Source organism: Ambystoma mexicanum, chromosome 2q (assembly GCF_040938575.1).
Source record: "Ambystoma mexicanum isolate Mex_15411 chromosome 2q, UKY_AmexF1_1, whole genome shotgun sequence".
Lineage (NCBI taxonomy): Eukaryota > Metazoa > Chordata > Amphibia > Caudata > Ambystomatidae > Ambystoma > Ambystoma mexicanum.
The window spans coordinates 488,167,825-488,193,970 of NC_090924.1; the positions used below are offsets into that span (position 1 = coordinate 488,167,825).

The 26,146-nt window shown below is 49.3% G+C and overlaps 1 protein-coding gene across 1 annotated transcript in view; it reads left to right on the plus strand.

The window, feature by feature from the left end:
- Nucleotides 1-26,146, plus strand: part of GRIFIN (galectin-related inter-fiber protein) — a 106,531-nt gene that overhangs the window by 70,858 nt on the left and 9,527 nt on the right. The window contains exon 2 of the mRNA XM_069646721.1: nucleotides 23,284-23,446. Within this exon, the coding sequence (XP_069502822.1) occupies nucleotides 23,284-23,446 (163 nt within the window). The remainder of the gene's footprint in view (nucleotides 1-23,283; nucleotides 23,447-26,146) is intronic.

A 26,146-nucleotide genomic window follows, 5' to 3' on the forward strand; every position in this document is an offset into this window, starting at 1 on the left:
TCCAAAAAAAATGCAAAACCAAAGGAAACCCAACACTAACTACAGAACTATTTACAAGGGCAGCGGGCTAGTCCGACGGCTCACTTCTGGATGTCCCGGGCCAGGGCATCATCGAACTCCTGCTCAATGTCCCGGAGGCGGTCCTCCTCCATGGCCCCGAGGGTCCGCAGGGCCGTCGACGTGTCCACCTCCAACCCCCTGCGGATTGCCTCAAGGCACTCGGCCCGCCTCAGGGCCCTCCGCATGGAGTTCTCCGCCCTGACCATCGTGAGCCGTGCCTCTTCCGCCCGCTGCCGCTCTGCATCTATGGCGTGGCCCAACTGCTGCCACACGGAAGACACTTCCCGTCCTGGGTCCTCCTGCCCTCCGGCCGATGCCTGCCCCTCCGATGTCGAAGGCCCCGAGCCATCATGGCTCCCACCACGTTGCTGCTGCTGCTGTGCCTCTGCCCGTGCACTGCCTCCTGCTGCCTGCACATCCTCCGCTGGCTGGGGTGCAGTCGTTGATGTGGCCACCCCTGCTGGACGTCCGACTCCCGACTGTGGCAGGGATGCCTCCTCCACCAGCCTGGCCGCACCGTCAGAGGCAGCTCCACAGGGCACCCAGGTGACTGATGGGTGGGAAGATGGCACGGAGGACGACTGGCGCATAGGGGGTTCAGTTGAGGAGGGGGTCGTAGCAAGCCCCATCAAACGGAGGAATCCGGCCTGGGTGACCTGTCCCAGTAGGCCGACACGGTCAACGAGCCATTCGAGATGACGTGCAGTCTCCTCATGAAAAGAATGCAGGTCACCTCCCATGGCCCGTTGACGCAACGCCACACCAGTCAGGACAGGCTCAACCCGCACCCAGATAGCCACGTCCGCAGGCAGAGGAAGGCCAGTTGTCGTGAGCTCATCCCCTGCCTGAAAACAGGTCTGGACGTAGGCATCCCTGCTGGTGCAAGATGATGCAGGGACAGGATCAGGGACAGGATTGCACACAGGCACCTCCGTGGCGGCCTGTGCTGCCTCCTGTCCCTGGTCCTGCACTGCACCACTAGCACCAGTGGAATACCCACCTCCAGACCCCGTCTCTGTTGCTTGCACGGCCTCCTCCTCCACCAAACCCCCCACCAACCTGGATGACTCTGTGCCATATTCCCCTGTTGGGCCCTGTGGGGTCCCAGCTGCCCCTTCTGCTGCCGAGGAGTCCAACTCCAACCTCCGCCTCTTGGACCTCCCCCCGCCAGCTGCGGCCTGGGATGCGGCACCGGACTCCTCACTCCCCGACGAGATCACAACCTGGGAGGGGAGCCGGGCCTTGCGTCTCCGGCTGGCGGTGGGATCCCCGCCGCTGTGCTCCACAGCACCTTCTCTGCCCTCTTCATCAGTTGACGCTGCAGACAGGGAGAAATAAAACACAGGCATCAGTGCACTGTACAATGGACACATACACACATGACAGTTGTACATGAGTGGCATTGGCAAACCTCAGACATGCCATCACAATCCCCAACACACATGTCATTTCAACTTGCACACATGAGCCATACCACAGCCATATCGCAACTGCCAGCACCATCCATACACATACAACAGCATGAGCAGGCAATGGTGAGCCAGACATCACATGCAACACAGGGAGTGCACTACACATGTACACACACCACCACACTTAAATGCATGTGTACACCTCTGCCAAGTGTCGCAGTGTTCAGATGGGCATCCATGTCACATCTGCCAATCAGGCTTCCACATCCCACTGTCACATGCATCCATGTTGCATCACTGTTGCTCCCTTGTCAAATACACACACATACACATGTACACAGTGCTGATACATCTGATACATGCAGCTGAAAACAACATACATGCGTGACATCACGAACATGTCTACTTACATACACATTCATCCAAACATGTGTGCCCAGACAACTGCATTTGGCATGCAAGCCTACACACACAAGCACCATCCATGTCTCACACATGACAGCACTCGCATGTGTTAGCCTCACGGCCCTGTACACCCCCACCCATACTCGACCCCATACAAACAGATGTGCAACCTGCACACTACTGAAACATCACCACACGCACAGCTTACAATCAGGATGCATGTACACTTACTGCTTGACTAGAGACGGGTCTGCCTCTCAAGGATCTGGATGTAGCGCGCTGGGCATATGCGTTCCAGGTCCCTCATTTGATGGTTCGACAGCTGGCCCCGGCGCCACTTGGCATCGGCTGCCTTAGCGAGGCGCCGGGCATTGTTGACGGTCCTGGACCTGAAGTCCTCCCAGCGCCTCTTGACATGATGTAAGTCGCAGACTGCCACCCTCTTCGCGTTGATGGCAGTCACGATGTCCATCCAGATCCTGGTCCGTCCTTCATTGTCGGCGCGCAAACTTCCAAAGGGGGCATCATACTGCCCCATGGAGGACTAGACGAGACATTATATAGTTTACGGAATCCTGAGTCACTCAGAGGACTGAAGAGGATAGATGGAGATATATAGGTCAGTTGCTAAGAAGTCGGCCATACATGCCTACTGGGAATCAAGGAGTATAACATTTGGAATAGGGATCAAATCAGGTAAAATGCTGGTATAGTGACAGAAAAGATATGAGTGCTAGGTGGATTAGCAAGATCTCTATTCCCGGGGTGGAAACAGTACACCAGAGAGCAGATTGCTGAAGTGATTGCCACCTTTGGCCAAAAGCTGCATATCGTCACTAATATCAATAGTATAGGTAGATTCCATCGCATTAGAATTTGCCACTGATGGTTTAGTTGAATTTCTTTTGCCTAATTGTGCCGCAAATGTATGTGAGGGGTTGGGTGAGAGTAACAATAAAGGTGGAGGGATGAGGAGAGGACTGTGGGGGTCTCCCCCTGCATATATTTGCAGTTAAATGTCATTAAGTAAATGGATGAAATTGTCTGCGGTAAAAAAACTTGATGTAATCACATGGATCCATCTCAACAAAGTAGTACATATGGAAGGATATCTTAGGAACATTGCATTCCCTCTTTAAACCCATGAGTAAGTACTGGCTTGAGAAAAAGACATAACAGTTGAGGAAATAGAGCGGGCAATAGCTGTGCTTCAGCTGAGAAAGGCTCTTAGCTGCCGTTTGTTCCGGGTGAAGTTGTGGGAAAGATCGGAGGGGAAATTAGCAATATTTACTCTGTCTATTTGTGACAAATGGAAACTTGGAGAGTTACCCAGGGACCTCAGAGTTCAGATATAATAGTAATTCATAAAACTGTAAAACCTCCAAGCTCCTATGCCTCATACCATCCCATCTCCCTACTTAATGATTCAGCTTAAATTTTAGCCAAGAACCTAGCAACAGATTCAAGAGAGAGGTTGCATTCAATTAGCTCGGGGTGGATTTCTCCCTGAAAGAGCTATGAGGATGAACTTAAGGAGACTCCATAGTGCACGATCAGGGGTTGATCTTGTCTGTGGGTGCATGGTTTACTTAACATAAGGTCAAATTGTGTGCAGAGGTTCAGGAAATTACATTTCTTAAGAATTTTTGATTTCTTCAATGAAAAAATCTGAAATATTTCTGCAGTAAAGTTTCAAGACAGCCATCCCTAAATGGCAAATTTCAGAATTTTTCATGGATGTCTTTATGTTTAAAATAAACAAGAACATAATTGTAATTGTTTATTTAACAGCTTTTAACATATGCTTTCCCCATAGGTAAAAGGAAACAACCCACCAAAATATATCAAACTTGCCAACTTCAATTTTCAAGAACTTTTCCCTGAACCTACATTTTAACAGGAACTTGAAAACAGGAATAGGAAACTGAAAACAATATGAAAATCGAGCAGGCCAATGTGTGATATTAAAGTTATTTGCACAGAATGAATGTATGTTTTTATACAAACTGTACAGATATGTGCAGAAGCTAGATATTTCATATATGCACACTACTATATGTATGAAAACAAATCAAAGTTAGGACTGACTTTGATGTCACTTTGTTTTTTAGATGTGAGCAGTATAAGAGATTTAAACAGAGTACATGTAAAAAATGTGACACTCCTGAAAACCTCTCATATGCATAAAAACTAACATCAAAGTTAAACCTCACTTTAATGTGTACTTTCATAAGTATAATAGGGCATATAAAACATGTGCAGAATGAATGTAGAGCTTTTATACAAACTATACACATATGTGTATGAGATGTACACTTTGTACATGTACTTAAATATAAAAAAGAACACTCACATCAAAGTCAGCATGACTTTGACATTAATGTTCATATGCTTATGAGCCATATAGAGGAGGCAATGTGTGTATGTGTAAGAAATGTAAAACTCTTCAATGCCTTATTACTGTACATAAACTCACATCAAAATTTAACCTCACTTTAATTTGAGGTTTTTTTTAATTCATACCAAAGGCATATAAGAAATGTGCATAATAAATGTACATCTTTTATAGAAACTCTAGACATACGTCTAGTAGATATACATTTCATACATGTTAACTAATATACGTTTGAAAAGTCACATAAAAGTAAGGACTGACTGATGTCAGTTATCAAATGGATAATATAGGAGATGCAAATTACATACATGTTCGAAATGCCTCCTATAGATTTAGAAACTCAAATCTAAGTCAAATCTCACTTTAATGTGCATTTTCATATGGGTGAGAGGCATATAGGACATGTGCATTTCTTATGACTGTAGACCAAACACTGATATTCTACTTATACACCACACACTCAAATGCCAGACATTTAAAAAAAACACACACTCTAAAGACACATGACACACACGCAACACAATAGGAATGGTTCATTATCTGATGCAACGTGGTCTTGTGCCACATGCTTTGAAGCTATATGCTCTTAAGCCACATACTCTTATGACACTTAATTTTACACCACCTGCTCTTATGCCACACATGCTGACAGCACACACTCTTATGACATATGGTTTTATGACATACACTCTTATAGCACATACGTTTATGACGCACTCTTAAAAGATAGCTGTCACACACCCACTTATGATACATGCTTACAATACACACATATGCCACAGACTTGTGATGCACACTGCTATGCCAGATGCTCTTACTCCACATACCAGATACTCTTTTGGCATGCACTTTTAAACCACTCAAACATGTGGCACATATGCTTATGGCACACTCTTATGTCAAGCACTCTTATGCCACAAACACTAAGGCCATGCACATGTACGCCAAGCAGTCTTATGCAATGTTCAGGTAGGCCATGATTTGAACATTACATGGTCTTATGCCACAAGCTGTCATGCAGCAAGCCCTTACTGTAAACGCACATGTAGAAGATGTACATTGTAAACATGTACTCTATGATACATATGAAAACTCCAATGAAAACAGCACCTGTATGAGACATATAGAAAATATAAATTACATACATGTACAAAATGTAAAACTCCTATATGCCTCCTACACATATAAAAATTCACATCAAAGTTAAGACTCACTTTAATAAGAGCTTTCAATGTAAAGGAGGCATATACATTGAATGTACATATTCTATCCATTTTGTATATGTGCACTGATATACATATGAAAGCTCAGGACTGGCTCTGATGTCCGTCTTCAAAGGTATATTGGACATATAGGAGATGTAAATTATATATATGTAAGAAATATAATACTCACATACACATGCTATACATATAACTATTCACATCAAGTTCAAACCTCATTAAAATGTCAGTTTTCACATATATGGGCATATAAGGTGTGCATTTCATCTGACTTTCCTACAAACACTCATACACTTCCTATATGTCAGACACTCAGATACTACAAATGCATAAGCCATAAACCCATATGCCATACTCCCATAAGAATGATTGTGGCTGCACTGATTTAAAAAATGTTATGCTTGAATGCATTTTGCTTATTTCGCTATGCTATATAACAATGTATTTTTTATTTTTTTGTTATCTTTCTTGAAGTTTATGTTCTTCAAAATAAATATTAATTCATTAATTCACCGATATGCTGTTAACCTAACCCTTATACACCAAACACCAGTATTCTAGATGTTCACATACAAAACACTCATGCGCTACTTTACACCATTCACTCATATGCCATGCACCATACGCCATGCATTCATACGCCATACAATGATACACCATACACCCATTGGGCATAACAACATAAACATATATGGCATAAACACATGCATCACACACTTACATGACATACGCCATAGACTTATATGCGATACACAGTACATTGATATAACATACATATAGGGCATACACTCTTACGCTAATACACTCATATGCCATACACTGATATGCTATAAGCCATACTACCCACGAAAAAAAACACTGATAAATATAAAAATATAAAAACCGTTTTTAAATAAACAGTTAAGGTTGATCTAGCTAAAAGTAAAGTTTACAAAGAGTAGGAATAACAATGTTAAGTTACCACAACACATTCAACCATAACTCTTGAAATTTAAACACTCACTCCATACCACTACAAATCCAACTTTAACTCTAATGTCAGATATAAGGCAGGGTAACATCAATATTAAGGGGGTAATTCATAGAATTCAGCGCACAAGTGGCGCACGCGGCTGGCGCACAGTGTGCGTGTGCGAATCCCTGCGCCAGCCGCGTGCGCCAAAATACATTTCTGCGCACAGCATATTCATGGATTCCAGCCACCAAAACCAGCCGTGGCGCACAGTGGCGCAGCGACCCTGCAGCAGCGCCAGTTACGCCCCCAAGAACGCTCCTAGCGTAGGCAAAAGGCATCAAAATCCCCAATCCAGCGCAAAGGGCTGCGCTAACCCTGTACCAGCACGGCAAGCGGGGTACGTGTATCACTGGGGTGCGCGGGAAGTTCCTCACGTTATTTCAGCTGGGTACGTGTATTTCAGGGGTGCGCGGGAAGTTCCACACGCGATTCCATCAGAGTACGTGTACATCAGGGGTGTGCGGGAAGTTTCACACATGAATTCAGCAGGGTACGTGTATTTCAGGGGTGCGCGGGAAGTTCCACACATGAATGTCCTGGGTACGTGTATTTCGGGGTGCGCAGAAAGTTACACACGTGAATTCAGCAGGGTACGTGGATTACTGGGGTGCGCGGAAAGTTCTACATGCGATTCCATCAGGGTAAGTGTATATCAGGGGTGCACTGGAAGTTCCACACGCGAATGTCCTGGGTATGTGTATTTCGGGGTGCGCGGAAAGTTACACACATGAATTCAGCAGGGTACGTGTATTACTGGGGTGCGTGGGAAGTTTCACACGCGATTGGCCCTGTGCGAGCATGGTACGTGTATTTCAGGGGTGCGCGGGAAGTTTCACACATGAATTCAGCAGGGTACGTGTATTTCAGGGGTGTGCGGAAAGTTCTACACGCAATTCCATCAGGGTACGTGTATATCAGGGGTGCGCTGGAAGTTACACACGTGAATTCAGCAGGGTACGTGTATTTCAGGGGTGCGCTGGAAGTTCCACACGCGAATGTCCTGGGGACGTGTATTTCAGGGGTGCGCGGGAAGTTTCACACGCGATTTCAGCTGGGTACGTGTATATCAGGGAGGCGCTGGAAGTTCCAGACGCGAATGTCCTGGGTACGTGTATTTCGGGGTGCGCGGGAAGTTACACACGTGAATTCAGCAGGGTACGTGTATTTCAGGGGTGTGCAGAAAGTTCTACACGCGATTCCATCAGGGTACGTGTATATCAGGGGTGCGCTGGCAGTTACACACGTGAATTCAGCAGGGTACGTGTATTTCAGGGGTGCGCTGGAAGTTCCACATGCGAATGTCCTGGGTATGTGTATTTTGGGGTGTGCGGGAAGTTTCACACGCGATATCAGCAGGGTACATGTATTTCAGGGGTGCGCGGAAAGTTCTACACACGATTCCATCAGTGGACCTGTATATCAGGGGTGCGCTGGAAGTTACACACGTGAATTCAGCAGGGTACGTGTATTTCAGGGGTGCGCTGGAAGTTCCACACGCGAATGTCCTGGGGACGTGTATTTCAGGGGTGCGCGGGAAGTTTCACACGCGATTTCAGCTGGGTACGTGTATATCAGGGGTGCGCTGGAAGTTCCACACGTGAATGTCCTGGGTACGTGTATTTCGGGGTGCGCGGAAAGTTACACACATGAATTCAGCAGGGTACGTGTATTACTGGGGTGCGTGGGAAGTTTCACACGCGATTGGCCCTGTGCGAGCGTGGTACGTGTATTTCAGGGGTGCGCGGGAAGTTTCACACATGAATTCAGCAGGGTACGTGTATTTCAGGGGTGCGCGGAAAGTTCTACACGCAATTCCATCAGGGTACGTGTATATCAGGGGTGCGCTGGTAGTTACACACGTGAATTCAGCAGGGTACGTGTATTTCAGGGGTGCGCTGGAAGTTCCACATGCGAATGTCCTGGGTATGTGTATTTTGGGGTGTGCGGGAAGTTTCACACGCGATATCAGCAGGGTACATGTATTTCAGGGGTGCGCGGAAAGTTCTACATGCGATTCCATCAGGTTACCTGTATATCAGGGGTGCGCTGGAAGTTACACACGTGAATTCAGCAGGGTACGTGTATTTCAGGGGTGCGCTGGAAGTTCCACACGCGAATGTCCTGGGGACGTGTATTTCAGGGGTGCACGGGAAGTTTCACACGCGATTTCAGCTGGGTACGTGTATATCAGGGGTGCGCTGGAAGTTCCACACGCGAATGTCCTGGGTACGTGTATTTCGGGGTGCGCAGGAAGTTACACATGTGAATTCAGCAGGGTACGTGTATTTCAGGGGTGCGTGGAAAGTTCTACACGCGATTCCATCAGGGCACGTGTATATCAGGGGTGCGCTGGCAGCTACACACGTGAATTCAGCAGGGTACGTGTATTTCAGGGGTGCGCTGGAAGTTCCACATGCGAATGTCCTGGGTACGTGTATTTTGGGGTGTGCGGGAAGTTTCACACGCAATATCAGCAGGGTACATGTATTTCAGGGGTGCGTGGAAAGTTCTACACGCGATTCCATCAGGGTACCTGTATATCAGGGGTGCGCTGGAAGTTACACACGTGAATTCAGCAGGGTACGTGTATTTCAGGGGTGCGCTGGAAGTTCCATACGCGAATGTCCTGGGTATGTGTATTTTGGGGTGCGCGGGAAGTTTCACATGCGATATCAACAGGTAAGTGTATTTCAGGGGTTCCGTGGAGTACTACACGTGAATTGGCCATGTGGGTCCTCCCAGGTGTTCGCTCCACAACCTCCACGGCCCCTGCAAGCAGCCCAAACCACGGGGGACTACCCTGCACCCCCACTCATGTCCCCCAGCACCCCCACCCCCCAGCACTGTGGGGCACCCTCCACCAGGCCCCCAACTCATGTCCCCCTGCACCCCCACCCCCAGCACTGTCGGGCACCCTCCACCTGGCCCCAACTCATGACCCCCTGCACCCCCACCCCCCAGCACTGTGGGGCACCCTCCACCAGGCCCCAACTCATGTCCCCCTGCACCTCTACCCCCCAGCACTGTGGGGCACCCTCCAACCGGCCCCAACTCATGTCCCCCTGCACCCCCATCCCCCAGCACTGTGGGGCACCCTCCACCAGGCCCCAACTCATGTCCCCCTGCACCCCCACCCCCCAGCACTGTGGGGCACCTGCCAGCAGGCCCCCACTTATGTCCAACTCATGTCCCCCTGCAACCCACCCCCCAGCACTGTGGGGGCACCTGCCAGCAGGCCCCCACTCATGTCCAACTCATGTCCCCCTGCACCCCCACCACCCAGCACTGTGGGGCACCCTCCACCAGGCCCCCAACTCATGTCCCCCTGCACCCCCACCCCCCAGCACTGTGGGGCACCTGCCAGCAGGCCCCCACTCATGTCCAACTCATGTCCCCCTGCACCCCCACCCCCAGCACTGTGGGGCACCCTCCACCAGGCCCCAACTCATGTCCCCATGCACCCCCACCCCCTAGCACTGTGGGGCACCCTCCACCAGGCCCCAACTCATGTCCCCCTGCACCCCCACCCCACAGCACTGTGGGGCACCTGCCAGCAGGCCCCCACTCATGTCCAACTCATGTCCCCCTGCAGCCCCACCCCCCAGCACTGTGAGGCACCCTCCACCAGGCCCCCAACTCATGTCCCCCTGCAACCCCACCCCCCAGCACTGTGGGGTACCCTCCACCAGGCCCCAACTCATGTCCCCCTTCACCCACACACCCCAGCACTGTGGGGCACCTGCCAGCAGGCACCCACTCATGTCCAACTCATGTCCCCCTGCACCCCCATCCCCCCAGCACTGTGGGGCACCTGCCAGCAGGCCCCCACTCATGTCCAACTCATGTCCCACTGCACCCCCACCCCCCAGCACTGTGGGGCACCTGCCAGCAGGCCCCCACTCATGTCCAACTCATGTCCCACTGCACCCCCACCCCCCAGCACTGTGGGGCACCTGCCAGCAGGCCCCCACTCATGTCCAATTCATGTCCCCCTGCACCCCCACCCCCCAGCACTGTGGGGCACCCTCCACCAGGCCCCAACTCATGTCCCCCTGCACCCCCACCCCCCGGCACTGTGGGGCACCCTCTACCAGGCCCCCAACTCATGTCCCCCTGCACCCCCACCCCCCCAGCACTGTGGGGAACCTGCCAGCAGGCCCCCACTCATGTCCAACTCATGTCCCCCTGCACCCCCAACCCCCAGCACTGTGGTGCACCCTCCACCAGGCCCCCAACTCATGTCCCCCTGCACCCCCACCCCCCAGCACTGTGGGGCACCTGCCAGCATGCCCCCACTCATGTCCCCCAGCCAACATGTCATCACAATCTAGATCCCTGGCCCCTATGGTCAGCCTCCAAATGCCAAACACCCAACCGAGTATTGCATCCACCCACTTAGAAATGGCATTAACATGATAGAACCCCAATTGCAAGTTTGGAAATGAACACATGTCCCTCACATACACCCAATGGGTGTCAGTGAATCTCAAAACCCATATCATGATATGCATGAAACCAATGAGATGATACTACACATTGAAGTTTGAACAAAACATATGTATTAAAAGAAACATTAATTGAATCAAAAATAAACAAACAAAAATGGGAATTTAAAAAAATAAAAACCAGCATGTCCGTGAAATAATGCAAAACCACAAATCATAATCCAAAGGAAAGGTGTCCAAAGTCACAGTCCACAAAAGTCAATCCAATGGAAAATTAAAATTCAAAGCCATTGCTCCACGGGTAAATTGTAAAAAAAAATGAAAATCCAACAGTCAAATATATACAGATAAACAATCCAGGGTCCATGATCCCAACAGAAGAAAGGAAACCTATCTAATAACACTACCTAATAAAAAAAAAACTATATACAAAAATGTGGCCCATTGTCCAAAAGGTCCAAAAAAAATGCAAAACCAAAGGAAACCCAACACTAACTACAGAACTATTTACAAGGGCAGCGGGCTAGTCCGACGGCTCACTTCTGGATGTCCCGGGCCAGGGCATCATCGAACTCCTGCTCAATGTCCCGGAGGCGGTCCTCCTCCATGGCCCCGAGGGTCCGCAGGGCCGTCGACGTGTCCACCTCCAACCCCCTGCGGATTGCCTCAAGGCACTCGGCCCGCCTCAGGGCCCTCCGCATGGAGTTCTCCGCCCTGACCATCGTGAGCCGTGCCTCTTCCGCCCGCTGCCGCTCTGCATCTATGGCGTGGCCCAACTGCTGCCACACGGAAGACACTTCCCGTCCTGGGTCCTCCTGCCCTCCGGCCGATGCCTGCCCCTCCGATGTCGAAGGCCCCAAGCCATCATGGCTCCCACCACGTTGCTGCTGCTGCTGTGCCTCTGCCCGTGCACTGCCTCCTGCTGCCTGCACATCCTCCGCTGGCTGGGGTGCAGTCGTTGATGTGGCCACCCCTGCTGGACGTCCGACTCCCGACTGTGGCAGGGATGCCTCCTCCACCAGCCTGGCCGCACCGTCAGAGGCAGCTCCACAGGGCACCCAGGTGACTGATGGGTGGGAAGATGGCACGGAGGACGACTGGCGCATAGGGGGTTCAGTTGAGGAGGGGGTCGTAGCAAGCCCCATCAAACGGAGGAATCCGGCCTGGGTGACCTGTCCCAGTAGGCCGACACGGTCAACGAGCCATTCGAGATGACGTGCAGTCTCCTCATGAAAAGACTGCAGGTCACCTCCCATGGCCCGTTGACTCAACGCCACACCAGTCAGGACAGGCTCAACCCGCACCCAGATAGCCACGTCCGCAGGCAGAGGAAGGCCAGTTGTCGTGAGCTCATCCCCTGCCTGAAAACAGGTCTGGACGTAGGCATCCCTGCTGGTGCAAGATGATGCAGGGACAGGATCAGGGACAGAATTGCACACAGGCACCTCCGTGGCGGCCTGTGCTGCCTCCTGTCCCTGGTCCTGCACTGCACCACTAGCACCAGTGGAATACCCACCTCCAGACCCCGTCTCTGTTGCTTGCACGGCCTCCTCCTCCACCAAACCCCCCACCAACCTGGATGACTCTGTGCCATCTTCCCCTGTTGGGCCCTGTGGGGTCCCAGCTGCCCCTTCTGCTGCCGAGGAGTCCAACTCCAACCTCCGCCTCTTGGACCTCCCCCCGCCAGCTGCGGCCTGGGATGCGGCACCGGACTCCTCACTCCCCGACGAGATCACAACCTGGGAGGGGAGCCGGGCCTTGCGTCTCCGGCTGGTGGTGGGATCCCCGCCGCTGTGCTCCACAGCACCTTCTCTGCCCTCTTCATCAGTTGACGCTGCAGACAGGGAGAAATAAAACACAGGCATCAGTGCACTGTACAATGGACACATACACACATGACAGTTGTACATGAGTGGCATTGGCAAACCTCAGACATGCCATCACAATCCCCAACACACATGTCATTTCAACTTGCACACATGAGCCATACCACAGCCATATCGCAACTGCCAGCACCATCCATACACATACAACAGCATGAGCAGGCAATGGTGAGCCAGACATCACATGCAACACAGGGAGTGCACTACACATGTACACACACCACCACACTTAAATGCATGTGTACACCTCTGCCAAGTGTCGCAGTGTTCAGATGGGCATCCATGTCACATCTGCCAATCAGGCTTCCACATCCCACTGTCACATGCATCCATGTTGCATCACTGTTGCTCCCTTGTCAAATACACACACATACACATGTACACAGTGCTGATACATCTGATACATGCAGCTGAAAACAACATACATGCGTGACATCACGAACATGTCTACTTACATACACATTCATCCAAACATGTGTGCCCAGACAACTGCATTTGGCATGCAAGCCTACACACACAAGCACCATCCATGTCTCACACATGACAGCACTCGCATGTGTTAGCCTCACGGCCCTGTACACCCCCACCCATACTCGACCCCATACAAACAGATGTGCAACCTGCACACTACTGAAACATCACCACACGCACAGCTTACAATCAGGATGCATGTACACTTACTGCTTGACTCCAGACGGGTCTGCCTCTCAAGGATCTGGACGTAGCGCGCTGGGCATATGCGTTCCAGGTCCCTCATTTGATGGTTCGACAGCTGGCCCCAGCGCCACTTGGCATCGGCTGCCTTAGCGAGGCGCCGGGCATTGTTGACGGTCCTGGACCTGAAGTCCTCCCAGCGCCTCTTGACATGATGTAAGTCGCAGACTGCCACCCTCTTCGCGTTGATGGCAGTCACGATGTCCATCCAGATCCTGGTCCGTCCTTCATTGTCAGCGCGCAAACTTCCAAAGAGGGCATCATACTGCCCCAGGACTTGCTCCACCAGGACACCAACTTCGGTGGCAGTGAAGCTGGTGGCCCTCTGCCTCTCTGGCTGGGGGTTGCCAGTGCTGCCAGATGGTGTTGTGCCGGACATGGCAACCCCAGAGGCAGGAGTGGGTGGGCAACTGGGTCCTAGGGCTGGGCTGTGGAGCGATGGAATCCCAGTCGGGTGTCTTCGGTTCCAGCAGGGGTGGTCACAGCAACTACAACCCTGGCTGACGTGCAGGCAGCAAATGGCAGGGTACGTGGGCAGCAGGCAGTCAGGCAGCAGCAGATGGCAGGTGGGAGCGTGCTCGGGGCTCTGGAGGGCAGTAATTCGGCCTTCTGGGCAGGAGCGTGGTCTTCCGTGTTTTTTCGCGTGGCCAGCTTGATACGGAGTGATTTGGCACGTGAATAAATTGTACATCAGCGTGTAATTCGAGGAAAGGGCCTTAACGCGTAAGTGCATCAGCACACGCACGCGATTCCATTGGACCAAAGGCCCTTAGCGTGTAAGCGCTAAGTTACATCACGTGCGCGGGCGTTTCCCTCATAGCACGTGATGACAGAGCAGACGTGGAAAAACTGCATGTCCGAGTGTCATCGCGTGTAATTAGAGGAAAGCACCCACGTACACGCGTTTATGACGTGTACGTGTGGGCCGGTTTAAAAGCTACGTGTAGGATGACATTTCCTTGTATGTGCTTTTCATGGAGAGCGAGTGGGTGAAATCTGTACTTCTTGTCGGTTCACACGCGATTACTTCACAGCGTTTCTAGTTCGTACTCCCTGTTACCTCTGACAGCTCTTTTCTGAATTTTTGTTGGGCTTGTTTCCTCACTTCGCCTTTTGTCCTGTCTCCTCAGACAGCGTGCAATTCTTCTTTTGGTGGGGGTGTTGCCAACACGCACACGCACGTATTTTTAAAGTTCTTTTTCCAGGCAGACGGTGAGTTCAGCACGTACTTAGCAACTGTGCTTGCCCCGTGTGTCGCGTTCATCTTCAGAGGTCATTGTAGGCTGCGTGTATTACGCATACGCTTATTTTTGTGTTTCTGGGTGCCACAGCGTAGTGCGGGTTCATTTTTTCATGCACATGGTCTACAAGGGGTTGCGTGCACGTTAATTTTTGATTTTGGACTGGCTGTGCGTTGCGTGACCTGTCATCTTCCCCCAAGGGTCACAGACAGCCTTGTTAGAGCACTAGGGTACGAATTCCATCTGGTATCCTACCCCTTTGATCCCCAATTGCCCAGGACAATAGTTTACTGCAACTCCCATATGCACAACATCAGTGCCATGGTTGGGAGGCGACCAAGCGGTAAGGGAGGCAAAGGTGGCCGACCCTCAAGAGGTGGGCGTGGTGGGTGTGGTAGGGGACATTGCCGGGATTTGCAGGGTACCCCTAGTCCCCCCATGTGTGGAGGAACAATCAGGGACACCCATGCTCCACCCATGGTTGAGGGAAAAGTGGCTGACACCATCCAAGCTCAGCCCCTGTTGGACCAGCCCATTGTGGCACCTGACCTGGCACAGGATGACTCCCTGGCTGACTCCCAGGTCAGCAAGTCTAGGCCACGTGTGGCGGTGCAAGTTGTTGTCACCAATCCACGTGGATCTGGGGCAGCTATGTCATCTGCTGCCCCAAGTATGCAGGTTGGGGAGGCTGCAGGGGCAGCTGCAGCTCCATCCGCCCCAGCTCTGACTCTCCCAGCCAGGACAGTATCAGTCCCAGTCCATCAAACTGACGTTCCCCCTGCCAACATTACCCAGCAACCAATGCCTGCATCAAGAACTATGGTCATTGTGCATTCCCACACTCCTACTACCCAGTCCACCGGTGATTCTGCCCCTACTGACCAGAGCGGCATAAGTCACTCTGGCTATGCTCCACCTTTAAAGAAGAGGAAGAAGAGTGCTCTGGCACGACAGGCTGATACCCCAGACACAGCTACACACTCTGGCACGTCAAAGAAGCCTTGCTTTAATGACGCAGAACTTGATGCACTTGTGCGCTATGTGTCGGCACATAGCCACGAAATGTTGGTGACTGCAGGGTGCAAGACCACACCTGGTCAACGTAAGGCACACTGGCAGACCATCGCCAACCACATAAGTGCCCTTGGATTTGTGAGGCGCTCAGCTGATGATTGCTAAAAGCGGTGGAATGACCTGAATCGCAGAGCAAAGAACAAGCTGGCCTCAAATCGTGCCGCTACTCTGGTGACTGGCGGTGGGTCTCCACAAGAGGACAACAAACTCACTGAACATGAGTCTGTTGCTGGGGCCTTCGTCACAGAGGAACAGATCCAAGGTGTGGGAGGAGTACCTGATTATGATGCATTGTCCGGTGAGTGCCCATGCATGTGTGTGTAATGCATGTGTATGTTGTTTGGGTGACAGGCTCTGATTGAGTGCCAGGTGATTGTGTGTGTGCCTGAGTGGTATGGGTCACCCATGTGCTTCATCCAAAAGATTCAGCGGCCTTGGATTTGGGTGTGACAGTATCCCTACTGCCCACATTAGTAATTTTGCGCAACATTGCGGCAGTTGCCCTTGGAGTGTCATCTTGCAGCAACATTGTTTGGATTTTTCAGTGTTCGTTCAGGCTGATTGTTTCAATTCTCCCACTTTTGCTACGCATTCCTCAGCCCTATTGTCACATTTGTGACATGCTTCTGTCATTGATGAACCCCACATTGGCCCACATGTGTTACCTTGTTAGGTGAATGATTTGTGGCCTGTTTGAATGTGGAACATGATAGTTGTTTCCTGTCACGTTGAAGTGCACAACCAATGATGTGTACATCGGCCTGCAATCACTGTATTTTTGTACACTGGATGTGTTGCAGTGTGTGGCACATGCCTATTTTGTCACACTATGTAGCATTTTTCATCTCATCATGTCCATCTCACATGGATGGCTGACAGTATTCATTCACCGACATATGGATGTACTTGTGGAATGTACCATGGCTATGGTACATGCCATCTGTGTGATGGCATGTGTCATGTATGTGTATTGGACATGCCTCTCACAGGCCAATGTGTGATGGCAGTGCTACCCAGCATGCAGCAAATGTGTTGCTCTTCCTTCTTGGTGTCATCAGTGTCTGTCTTTTGCCTCCCCTTCCAACTCAGTGCCAGTGCATGCATGGGAGGGCTATAGTCATGTGGGACATGTGTAAATCATGTTCTGGTTCTGTAGCTTGTCAGGCCTATTTGTGTGCTATTGTGCTAATGCCTGTTTCCATGTTTTGTCTTTCATGTTTTTGCAGGGGATGATGCACTTGATGCTGTTGAGGTTGAGGAGATGGTGCAAACCCAGGAGGAATCTCAGGCATGACCGGGCATCAGTGGGGGATGTGGTATGGTGGTGGGTGAGAACCCAATCTTGCTGCAGACCATTCTGTCGAGGGGTGCCTCTGGGTGCACCTCCCCAGACCTCTATTCAGGTGCTGATTCAGATGATGAGACCTATGTGCCATCACAGGTAAGTGTTTCTGGCAGGGATTCTGTTTTGTCCAACCCACCTGCACCAGGGGTAGAACCCTCTATGGGGATGTCAGTGTTGGTAAGTCCGCCTTTGGCGGTTACGGATGCAGGGTCACACTCCACAACTTCTGATCCTGTTCCTTGGCCAGCAGATCAGAGGGGGAATGCAGTCCTGCAGCCTCAGGCAGTGCCGGCACAGCAAGGCGCAGATCACTTGCCCCAAACAGGTGTGGTGCCCGCCGACGCGGTGGCCATACGCCACCAGGCAATACCGTATGGGAACAATCCATGTACGGTATGGCAAGCCAACAGGCAGCATCAGTTGAGATGATGGCTCAAGCAATGGAGAGGGTGGCCACTTCCATTGTCCCCCCTGAAAGGCAGATGGAGCAACTACATCAGGCAACAGACTCCATTTGGCAATCACACAGGGAGGACATGTTGGCGTCCAGCAGGGACAGACTGGCGGCACTGGAGACTCTATGCCAATCGATATCAATAGAGTCCCAGGGCCACAGGGAAGCCCTGAGGGTAGAACTCCATCACCTCAGGGAGACTCTTGTTGCCCTTGAGGCTTCCACTAACTTGAGGACAGAACATCAGCTGGAGCGGCTCACACGTTTGCTCTCAGCTGAGATGCAGGCAACTCGGGAGGAGATCCGGGCATCATGTCAGGTGCTGCATGGGGATCTCCGCACTATAATCCTCCTGAACGAGACCTTCCACACCCGCATGCTTGCTGCCATGGAGGACCATACCAGGGCTTTGCATGGGCTCCCTCCCATAGCACCACCTTCTCCTGTGGCAGCAGCAGAGGGTGATGAGAGCGACAGCAGCAGTTCTCCCACATTGGCATAGCCGTGCAGGCCATGAGACCATGGAGGTGTTTTTTTTCCCAACATCCACACAGGTGGCTGTTGGTGCACACCATGTCCTTGGACCTCCTGGGTGGCCTCCCCCCCCGGCCCCACATGGCCATTTTTGATTTTTGATTTTTGATTTTTTTTTTACAGTGTGTTGCCTTGTGTGGCTCCCGTGGGCATCCACTGTATTCCGGCTGGGCACTTGCAGGCTTGTCCTGAGTTTGGGTTAGATGCTTGGGTTCATGAGACACACACCCCTCCTGCTTCCCATTTCCATGGGCTTGCAAAGGGTGTGCCCAAGTGACAGTGACTTACACGGTGACGTAGGACTCCCATGAGCTGTGTGGGCAGTCTGTAGTCAATACTGTGTATACATTCCTAGTGGATATTGTTGTTGTATTGTACACTGCATGGTGTATTGCTATGTTCTTGTGCATCCATGTCTTTCTCCTAATTTGCAGGTTAATTCCTTATGTCTTCTCACGACCGTCTACTTTGGAGATGGAGTTCATGTTGTAAGCAGTGCAATTAGACATGTGCGTGGCAGCAGCACTGTACAGTTGGAAGTGGCCGATGTGCTGGCATAATCAGGTTGTAAGACTACCACTACTTTAACTTAGTACTGTCATGTTTTTGCTATGTTTGAGGTTGTGTAACTGCAATGTATTGTTGGTAAGTATTTGGTCATGTGTGTTGTTAGTTCTACATTACTGGGAGCATATTGTGTGTGGGCAGTTTCCATTAGGGACACTGTACTTTGACACTTGCGTCATGTTTTGGAGATTGCTTTGTTTGCTCTCACATATCATGACATGCCATGGTGTGTTGGGTGGCGGTGCTGGGGAGGGGTTGGGTGACATGGCACTGTTGTCATGTTGTATTATGCAAGGGGGTAATGATTTTAGCAGCATAGAAGTGTGTCTTTTGATGACACAGCATTGGTGGTGTTTGTGTAGGTAGGGATGCACACAATGTAACACTTCCAGGTGACCAATCTCAGGCTGGTATGGTTGTGAAAGTTGACTGTCCCTTATGTCATAATCATTGATTGTCAGCTGGTATGTGCCAGGGCTGTGTGCACTCCACAGGGGTGTAATTTTAGGTGAAGTATTTAAGCACCAGCTGCATACGGGCTGCCTCACCCCGTGCCTTTTTTCTCCTCCCATGCGCAGCGGGCGTGCATGTCGTTGGGGATGTGGGGGCACCACCATGTCTACGGGCAGGCCCCGGCGTGTTGCAACGTTGTGCAGGACACATGCTGCCACTATGATCCTGCACACTACTGGGGGAGCGTATAAAGGCTGCCCGCCAGAACGGTCGAGGGAGCGAAAGCGTGACTTGAGCACTCCGAATGTGTGCTCCACTATGCCCCGGGTTGCAATGTGGGCTGTGTTGGATCTTACCTCGGGTGGCGTGGTGGGGTTCCGAATTGGCGTCATCATGTGGGTGCTCAGAGGGTAGGCACTGTCCCCTGGGGTGGTGGTGATGGGTATCATTAGTGGGGTTGTGACATTGCTCAATATCTGACATGCATGCATGTGCTCTGGCATTTATACTCACCGAGCAGCCATGTATCGCCATGCCGCCCAGCTTCTAGGTCCCGGTTTAGGGTTGACATTCTGAAAATAAAACTGTCGTGGGTGGACCCTGGATAGTTGGCATATACTGAGGTGATGATTCCCTTGGCATCACATACTACCTGCACGTTGATGGAATGCCAGTGCTTGCGGTTTCTATAGATGTGCTCTGATGCCCTGGGGGGACATAGAGCCACATGGGTGCAATCAATGGCACATAGGACTTTGGGGAAGTGTGCTACCCCGTAAAAATCCTGGACGACAGCCTGCCTTTCTGCAGGTGTTCTGGGCAGGTATATGTGTCTGCGGACTGATGGGCGTGCAGTCATGATGGCCAAGACCTGGTGTAGCCAGCGTGACTGCGTGGCCTGTGACACCCCCCCCCCCCGCTATGGCACTTGTCTGCTGAAATGATCCAGTGGCCAAGAAGTGCAGTACATTGAGGACCTTATGCAGGGGGCTGAGCGCTTGGGAGCACAGGGTGGGTGATGTGAGGTCATCCTCCCACTCACTGACCAGTTCGGGTATTATGTGAGGTGGAAACCTGTACCTCCCATACACCTGGTCATCAGGCATCCCAAAAAGGCTGGTTCTGGGTGTAAAAATTCTGGGCCTGACTATCCTCCCCCTCCTCCTGCGGTATCCCACGACCACTGCTGCTAGGAACAGTATATTCATCCTGGCGTCTGTGCTTGTTTGTTGTTTGCACGCACTTTTATGCTGCGCGGGTCCACGTACGCCTGCTTCCTGCTGGCGTATGTGTTTCCTGATTAGCGCATCTTTTTTGGCGCACACCTTAGCCCCATTTGATTCCATGAATACGTGTTTTGAACGTGCATGTTGGTGTTCCGCGCCCTTGCCTCCTGTACTTCCCCCGTGATGCCCACATTTTCACAAGTTGTTCCCCATTCCGCGTGTCACACCCCCTGTTCCTCCTACTTTTGTTGTGTGCGCCGCGCTATGTGCGATTTCGCTGTGCGCATAGCGCATGCTGTTTGGAGACATGTGCGCCAGCGTGCGCCACGCAGAATTTTGGCGCACATCCTGGGATTTACACGCGCACGGACTTCCATGAATCACTGTGCGCGGGTTTCGCTGCGATTTCCACACTGGCACTGCGATTCGCACGCTTTCGCACGCTTGCGCTGAAAATTTCAGTGCACATTAATTCCATGAATCGGCCTAAAAGTCTTCTAAGCTAAACAAGCAACTCTGAATGGATTCCACGTCTGGGGGTTAAAAGTGAAGTTGCATTAGTATCGATACAATATGATCATAATTCAAGGACCTGACTCAAGCCTAGCTTCTGTCCATAAGGCTGCTTTCAGCTTTAGAAATAAAATGGCATTCCCAGTGTCAACAGTAGACATCACCCAAGTCTGGGCTCAGATCCAACAACATGAGCTAGAAGCAAAAGCTGCAATACATTTCAGGACAAAAATTGTGAAAGTTACTAGATTTTCCAAAAAGATTCACATGTGGTAAAATAGAGAGAAAAGAGTCTAACATAAACACTGTCGATTAAGAGGTGGAAGAAAAGCAAGGAGTAGTACCCGGGCATAGGATTGTCAAGTGCAAAGTTTAGGAATTTAGTTGTGAAGTATTTTGTTTTACAAAATAAGCAGACAACCACGTGTCAATTTCCTAGGGGCAGTTTTTTTGTATGATACATGCAGGTACAACTGCATGTCATCCATACACTTATTCATATGGACACGCATTTTGGCCACAAGATCTCACAGACCCTCCCTCCTTTGATTCAACATCATGGGAGACAGAATCAACCCCTCAGGCACTCCACATGGCACAGCGAGTGGGTTTGACAATGCCACCCCCAGGCAGACTGCTTGCAAAGGTTTAACCAGGAAGGATGAGAACCTGTCACGAGCCATACCTCCTTCACCTAGCCAATGGAAAAGGATGTCAAAGAGTGTCCCTGGGTCGATCATATTAAAAGTAAAATTGAGATCTACCAACAAGAGCAGGCAGATGCCTTAAGTATGAATTACCCAGTGTGCACCATTGTACTGTCTTAACCCTTATTGACAGGGGACCAGAAGATGAGTGCAAAAAAGAAAACTGTTCACCTGCTCCAATAATTCCAATCAATCTTTCCAAAGATTATTTCAGAAAGGCGAAACCTTTAATAAAAATCCTTTGAAAAGCAACATGGTTAAAGGTTGCACGTAACATAGGAATTCAGTACCAAGTGACTATGCTAAAGCCAGAGACTAGGTTCTAATGATGATGGCCACGGAACATGGAAAAGAGGCTTTTAAAATATGAAGACACACACTCTATGCGTGTTTTAGTGCCTGTGTGCTATTTTGGAGGAGATTACCTTCCCACCCAGTTGCATGTTAAAAAGGAAAATTGCGTCTATAAGGGTCCATAGTAATGTATGCTGACATTTTTACCATGACGCCCACATGTGTGATCATGACAGTGCATCAATTTGTATGCACAGCAGTGATCTGGCAGCATTGTACGCATGAAGAAAGACATACTCTAGCTTCTATCCATACATCTCCTCTGTGCAGATAATTATCAAAATACCTTGAAATTAGCCGTGGAAGAAGATCCTTTGTCCACATCAAAATAAGGCATTAATTAGGATTAAGTGCCCTCGGTACTCATGCTTTTATTAATTCAAGGGTGACCTGAGGAGTTCCTTTTATATTCTTATGGGGTGCTTTGGGGTGTGGGATCTGGCTTGAACCTTTGGTTATGTTCTACATACTCCAACCTTCTGATTGGATAACGTTCACCCTGAGGTGGGTGCATTGTATGAGGTAATGTTCGTTTCGAATCCTATGAGGTTGCCAGATATGGGTTAACGGTCTTGGAAATTCTACAATCTAAGAGATAGTAAGATTGTACACATTTGGTGGTAACATTTTATGAAGATTGAAGGGAATCAAGGTTTTAAATAGGACAGGCTCTGGAAGGGTCGAAAGGAACTTGGGATAGGCGGGAATTGGCGCTGGCAAAAGAAAAGAGAAGGAAGCGCCAGTGCGCGTGCTGTCTGACAGTGTGGGGCTTAAGGAACATGAAACAGGAAGAGGGGTGAAGGAGGGGGCGTAGTGGTCACGGAAAGAAGACTATTTGTATTGAGGCAGGCTTTTTAGAGAAAGTGCTTGTTTCTATTCTCGTTTTAGGACATTTGATTAGTTATTTCGTTGTTAGGCTGTCTGAGTACTAGTACTGCATTGATGTGCAATAAATGGTGACATTTCACATCATACTGCAGGATGTTTAACTCTTTCAGTAATGTAAGCGCTGTAGCGTTGGGGCATAAATTTAATTTGTGCATTACATTTTCCCTGCATTACCTATACAAGATGACCCCGTGTTATATCATTGCTAGATTGAAGTGAGGTTAATATGATCTAAGGCCATCAGTTGTTAAGTACATGATGACTCTGGGCAGAGCACAGTATTTCCTTCTGAATGTTTTCACTTTTTTACACAGTAGTATACTGACCACAGCTGCTTTGCTGCCAAATTGATTTCTTCTGTAACATTTTTTCTAGGTTTGAAATAAATTTCCTCTCAGATTCAATTGATCAGATTGCCTTCCACTTCAACCCGCGTTTCTCGGAATCTAGAATTATCTGCAACTCCTTTCTTTCGAGCCGCTGGGGCCAAGAGGAGAACACTGACACCTTCCCACTGGAGGCAAACGAACCATTCCAGGTAACCACTCCTGCTCAAATTACTCCGGCCAGTGCAAATTGTGAGGCACCCCATCCTCTTAAATGTTTCCAAAAATGTTTGTGTTGTGATCAAGAAAAAGTTGAAACAACTTTTCCCTGGTTCCTATAGAATGCACAGGCTTCTGTGGTTCATGAATATGCCCGGAGAAGATGTTAGGAGGGCCTGGGGGATGCTTTCAGTGTTAAGGGTGGTGTAGGGGAGGCAATATATTATAATGCTGCTGGTAAGGATTCAATTGGGGTCATTACGATCCTGGCGTTAAGGGTTTAGCGGCGCCGTAAAAGGTGTCGGCGCCGTTAAACCCTTAAGGCCTGATTACGAGGTCCCTTTGCGGGATCTGACCTTAATGGCTGGTTTTACCAGCCGTTAAAGTAGGGTGCCGCAAAGGGACCTCGGTGCTAAATACGGTACCGCAATTTGCGGTACCGTACTTAGCGCCTTCCCCAGTCCCATTGAGCCCTATGGGGCGAAAATGGGAATGGGGAAGGGCCATGGTGAAATGGAGAAATACCGCCCCGCCAACCTTGGAATGGGGCGGTATTTCCCCATTTCACCATGGCGGACTCGTTACAACACCGGCACCAACCATGGTGCTAATAGCGCCATGGTTCAGCGCCAGGGTTGTAATGAGGGCCAATGTATAATTAGAATGTGTTTAATTCAACTAGTTTAATTAGTTCATATTTTATGGGGAAGGGTGACACGTACATGCTTTTTTGTGAGGGACCACAAGTTCTAGAGCTTGGGTAGACATTGGAAACATATTTCTCAAGAGGGAGCATAAAATCAGTGATTGTTGTTCAGAGTAACACTTATTTTTTTAGAGCGAGCACTAAATAAAAGTGACTAGGTTGTAGAGACATGTATACAATTTTCTATAGGGAACCTAACAACACTAACTGAGTTCTGAGAGAAACATATCATTTTTCGGATTGTGCAGAAAATCAGTGAGTGGATCCTGAGTGACAAACATATTTGGTCCCTAAGAGAGCACAAAACCAGTGACTGAGTTGAGAGCTGTGTTTTTTCATGGTGAAGCAAGGCAAAATGAATGGGGTTAAGTGAACTATAAACACATATTTCAATATTAAAAGAGTAAGAACAACAGACAATATTAAACATTGATAGATCAGTATTCAGAATTGAAGTTCACATGTTAAAAGAAAGTGCTATTACAAAGGACATCTATGAAGGAAGTCTAGTCCTGTTAGGCTATCCCTCATTTGTGTCTTCATAATGGGGGAAACATTTTCCAAGTGGACTCTATTGTTACTTAGGAGGCAGACATATAAAAAGGCTGGTCTCCATTTGAACACTTTGTACATTTACTGATTTGTTCCAAGGAAAATACTGGCTTGTATGGGAAGCTGCTGTGTCAAAACGATTGCCATGGTTTTGGATTCCCTAGAATATGCGTAAGGATCCATGAATTACAAGAGTTGAATTAAAAGTATCAGTTGTTAGATCACTGCTGAAAATGAATTCCTTGGTTCTGAATATTCCATCAATTTATCAACCTTGTTCTCAGCTGTTCCATCTGAGGAAAGTACCTGGGAAATGCAGGATCGTGCAGAACACAATAGCCACCTGCATCAGTAATAGCTAGCCGTTGCCCAGTTATGGGTTCAGCGATTGCGCTCATTTATGCGTTGCATGATCTCCATTTAGTAGTTGATGGGGAAGGTACCATGTTGCTGACTGTGTTAGATATTTGAGCACCTTTCAATACCATGAACCAATGGATGTTTTTGAAAATATTAAACTAGGAGGATTTCCAAAATCTGGATTATCTTGATTATGTTCTTTTACGATGAGCCCAGACTGCTGCTCTAAAACCGTTTTAATCACAAGTAATCTCACTGACATGTGGTGTCCCCCAGGGTTCGGCGCTCTGGTCTTTAATGTGTATCAAACCTAGTTACATTTTTCAGGTTTAGATTATATACATATGAGGATGACACTCAGATAATAATAATAATAATAATGTATTGTTTTACGTAGTGCTTTAATCTAAAGCGTGTTACATATGACATATTTACATACATGACCGTATATTTTCATGACATATTTACATTACATATATTTTCATCATCGCCTGAAACTTTAGCAAAGGGCACTGAGTTCCTTGCTACACAAACCGATCATATTATTATTTCCCAATTTCTGCTCCTTTAAGCGAGCATCTTGAAAGAGCTACACCAGTGTCACAGTCTACAGGTTCTTCGTTTACTAACGGACACTCTGAATGACTTTGTCTCGGTTACATGCCCTCATAGTGAAAGCAGTGCAACTCAGACTGATATAGTTGTGTTGAATCAGCCAAAAAAAACGGGCAGTGGCTGTCAAGCAAACTATTCAGTGGTGAGATTGCATCACACCTCCCAAACTAACCCTACGAGTGGTACCCCTCAGCCATCTACCGGTACCTTACCTGCATCGAATGGTCAGACCATTTGTACCAGCATTGACCCAAAGGGTCAACTAAAGAAAACCTCACCTGGAACCCCAGCACCTGATTATAATCATCTTAAAAATCATAATGTTCGTGTTACAGAGCTAAATGGTGCGTCTAAGCAGGCCTCCATGCGGGATGTGCGATAAAGAAAATCCCAAATGCCAAACATCAAGAATACTAATATCCAGGACTTCATCATGGACAAACGAAACTTTGTTCTGTCT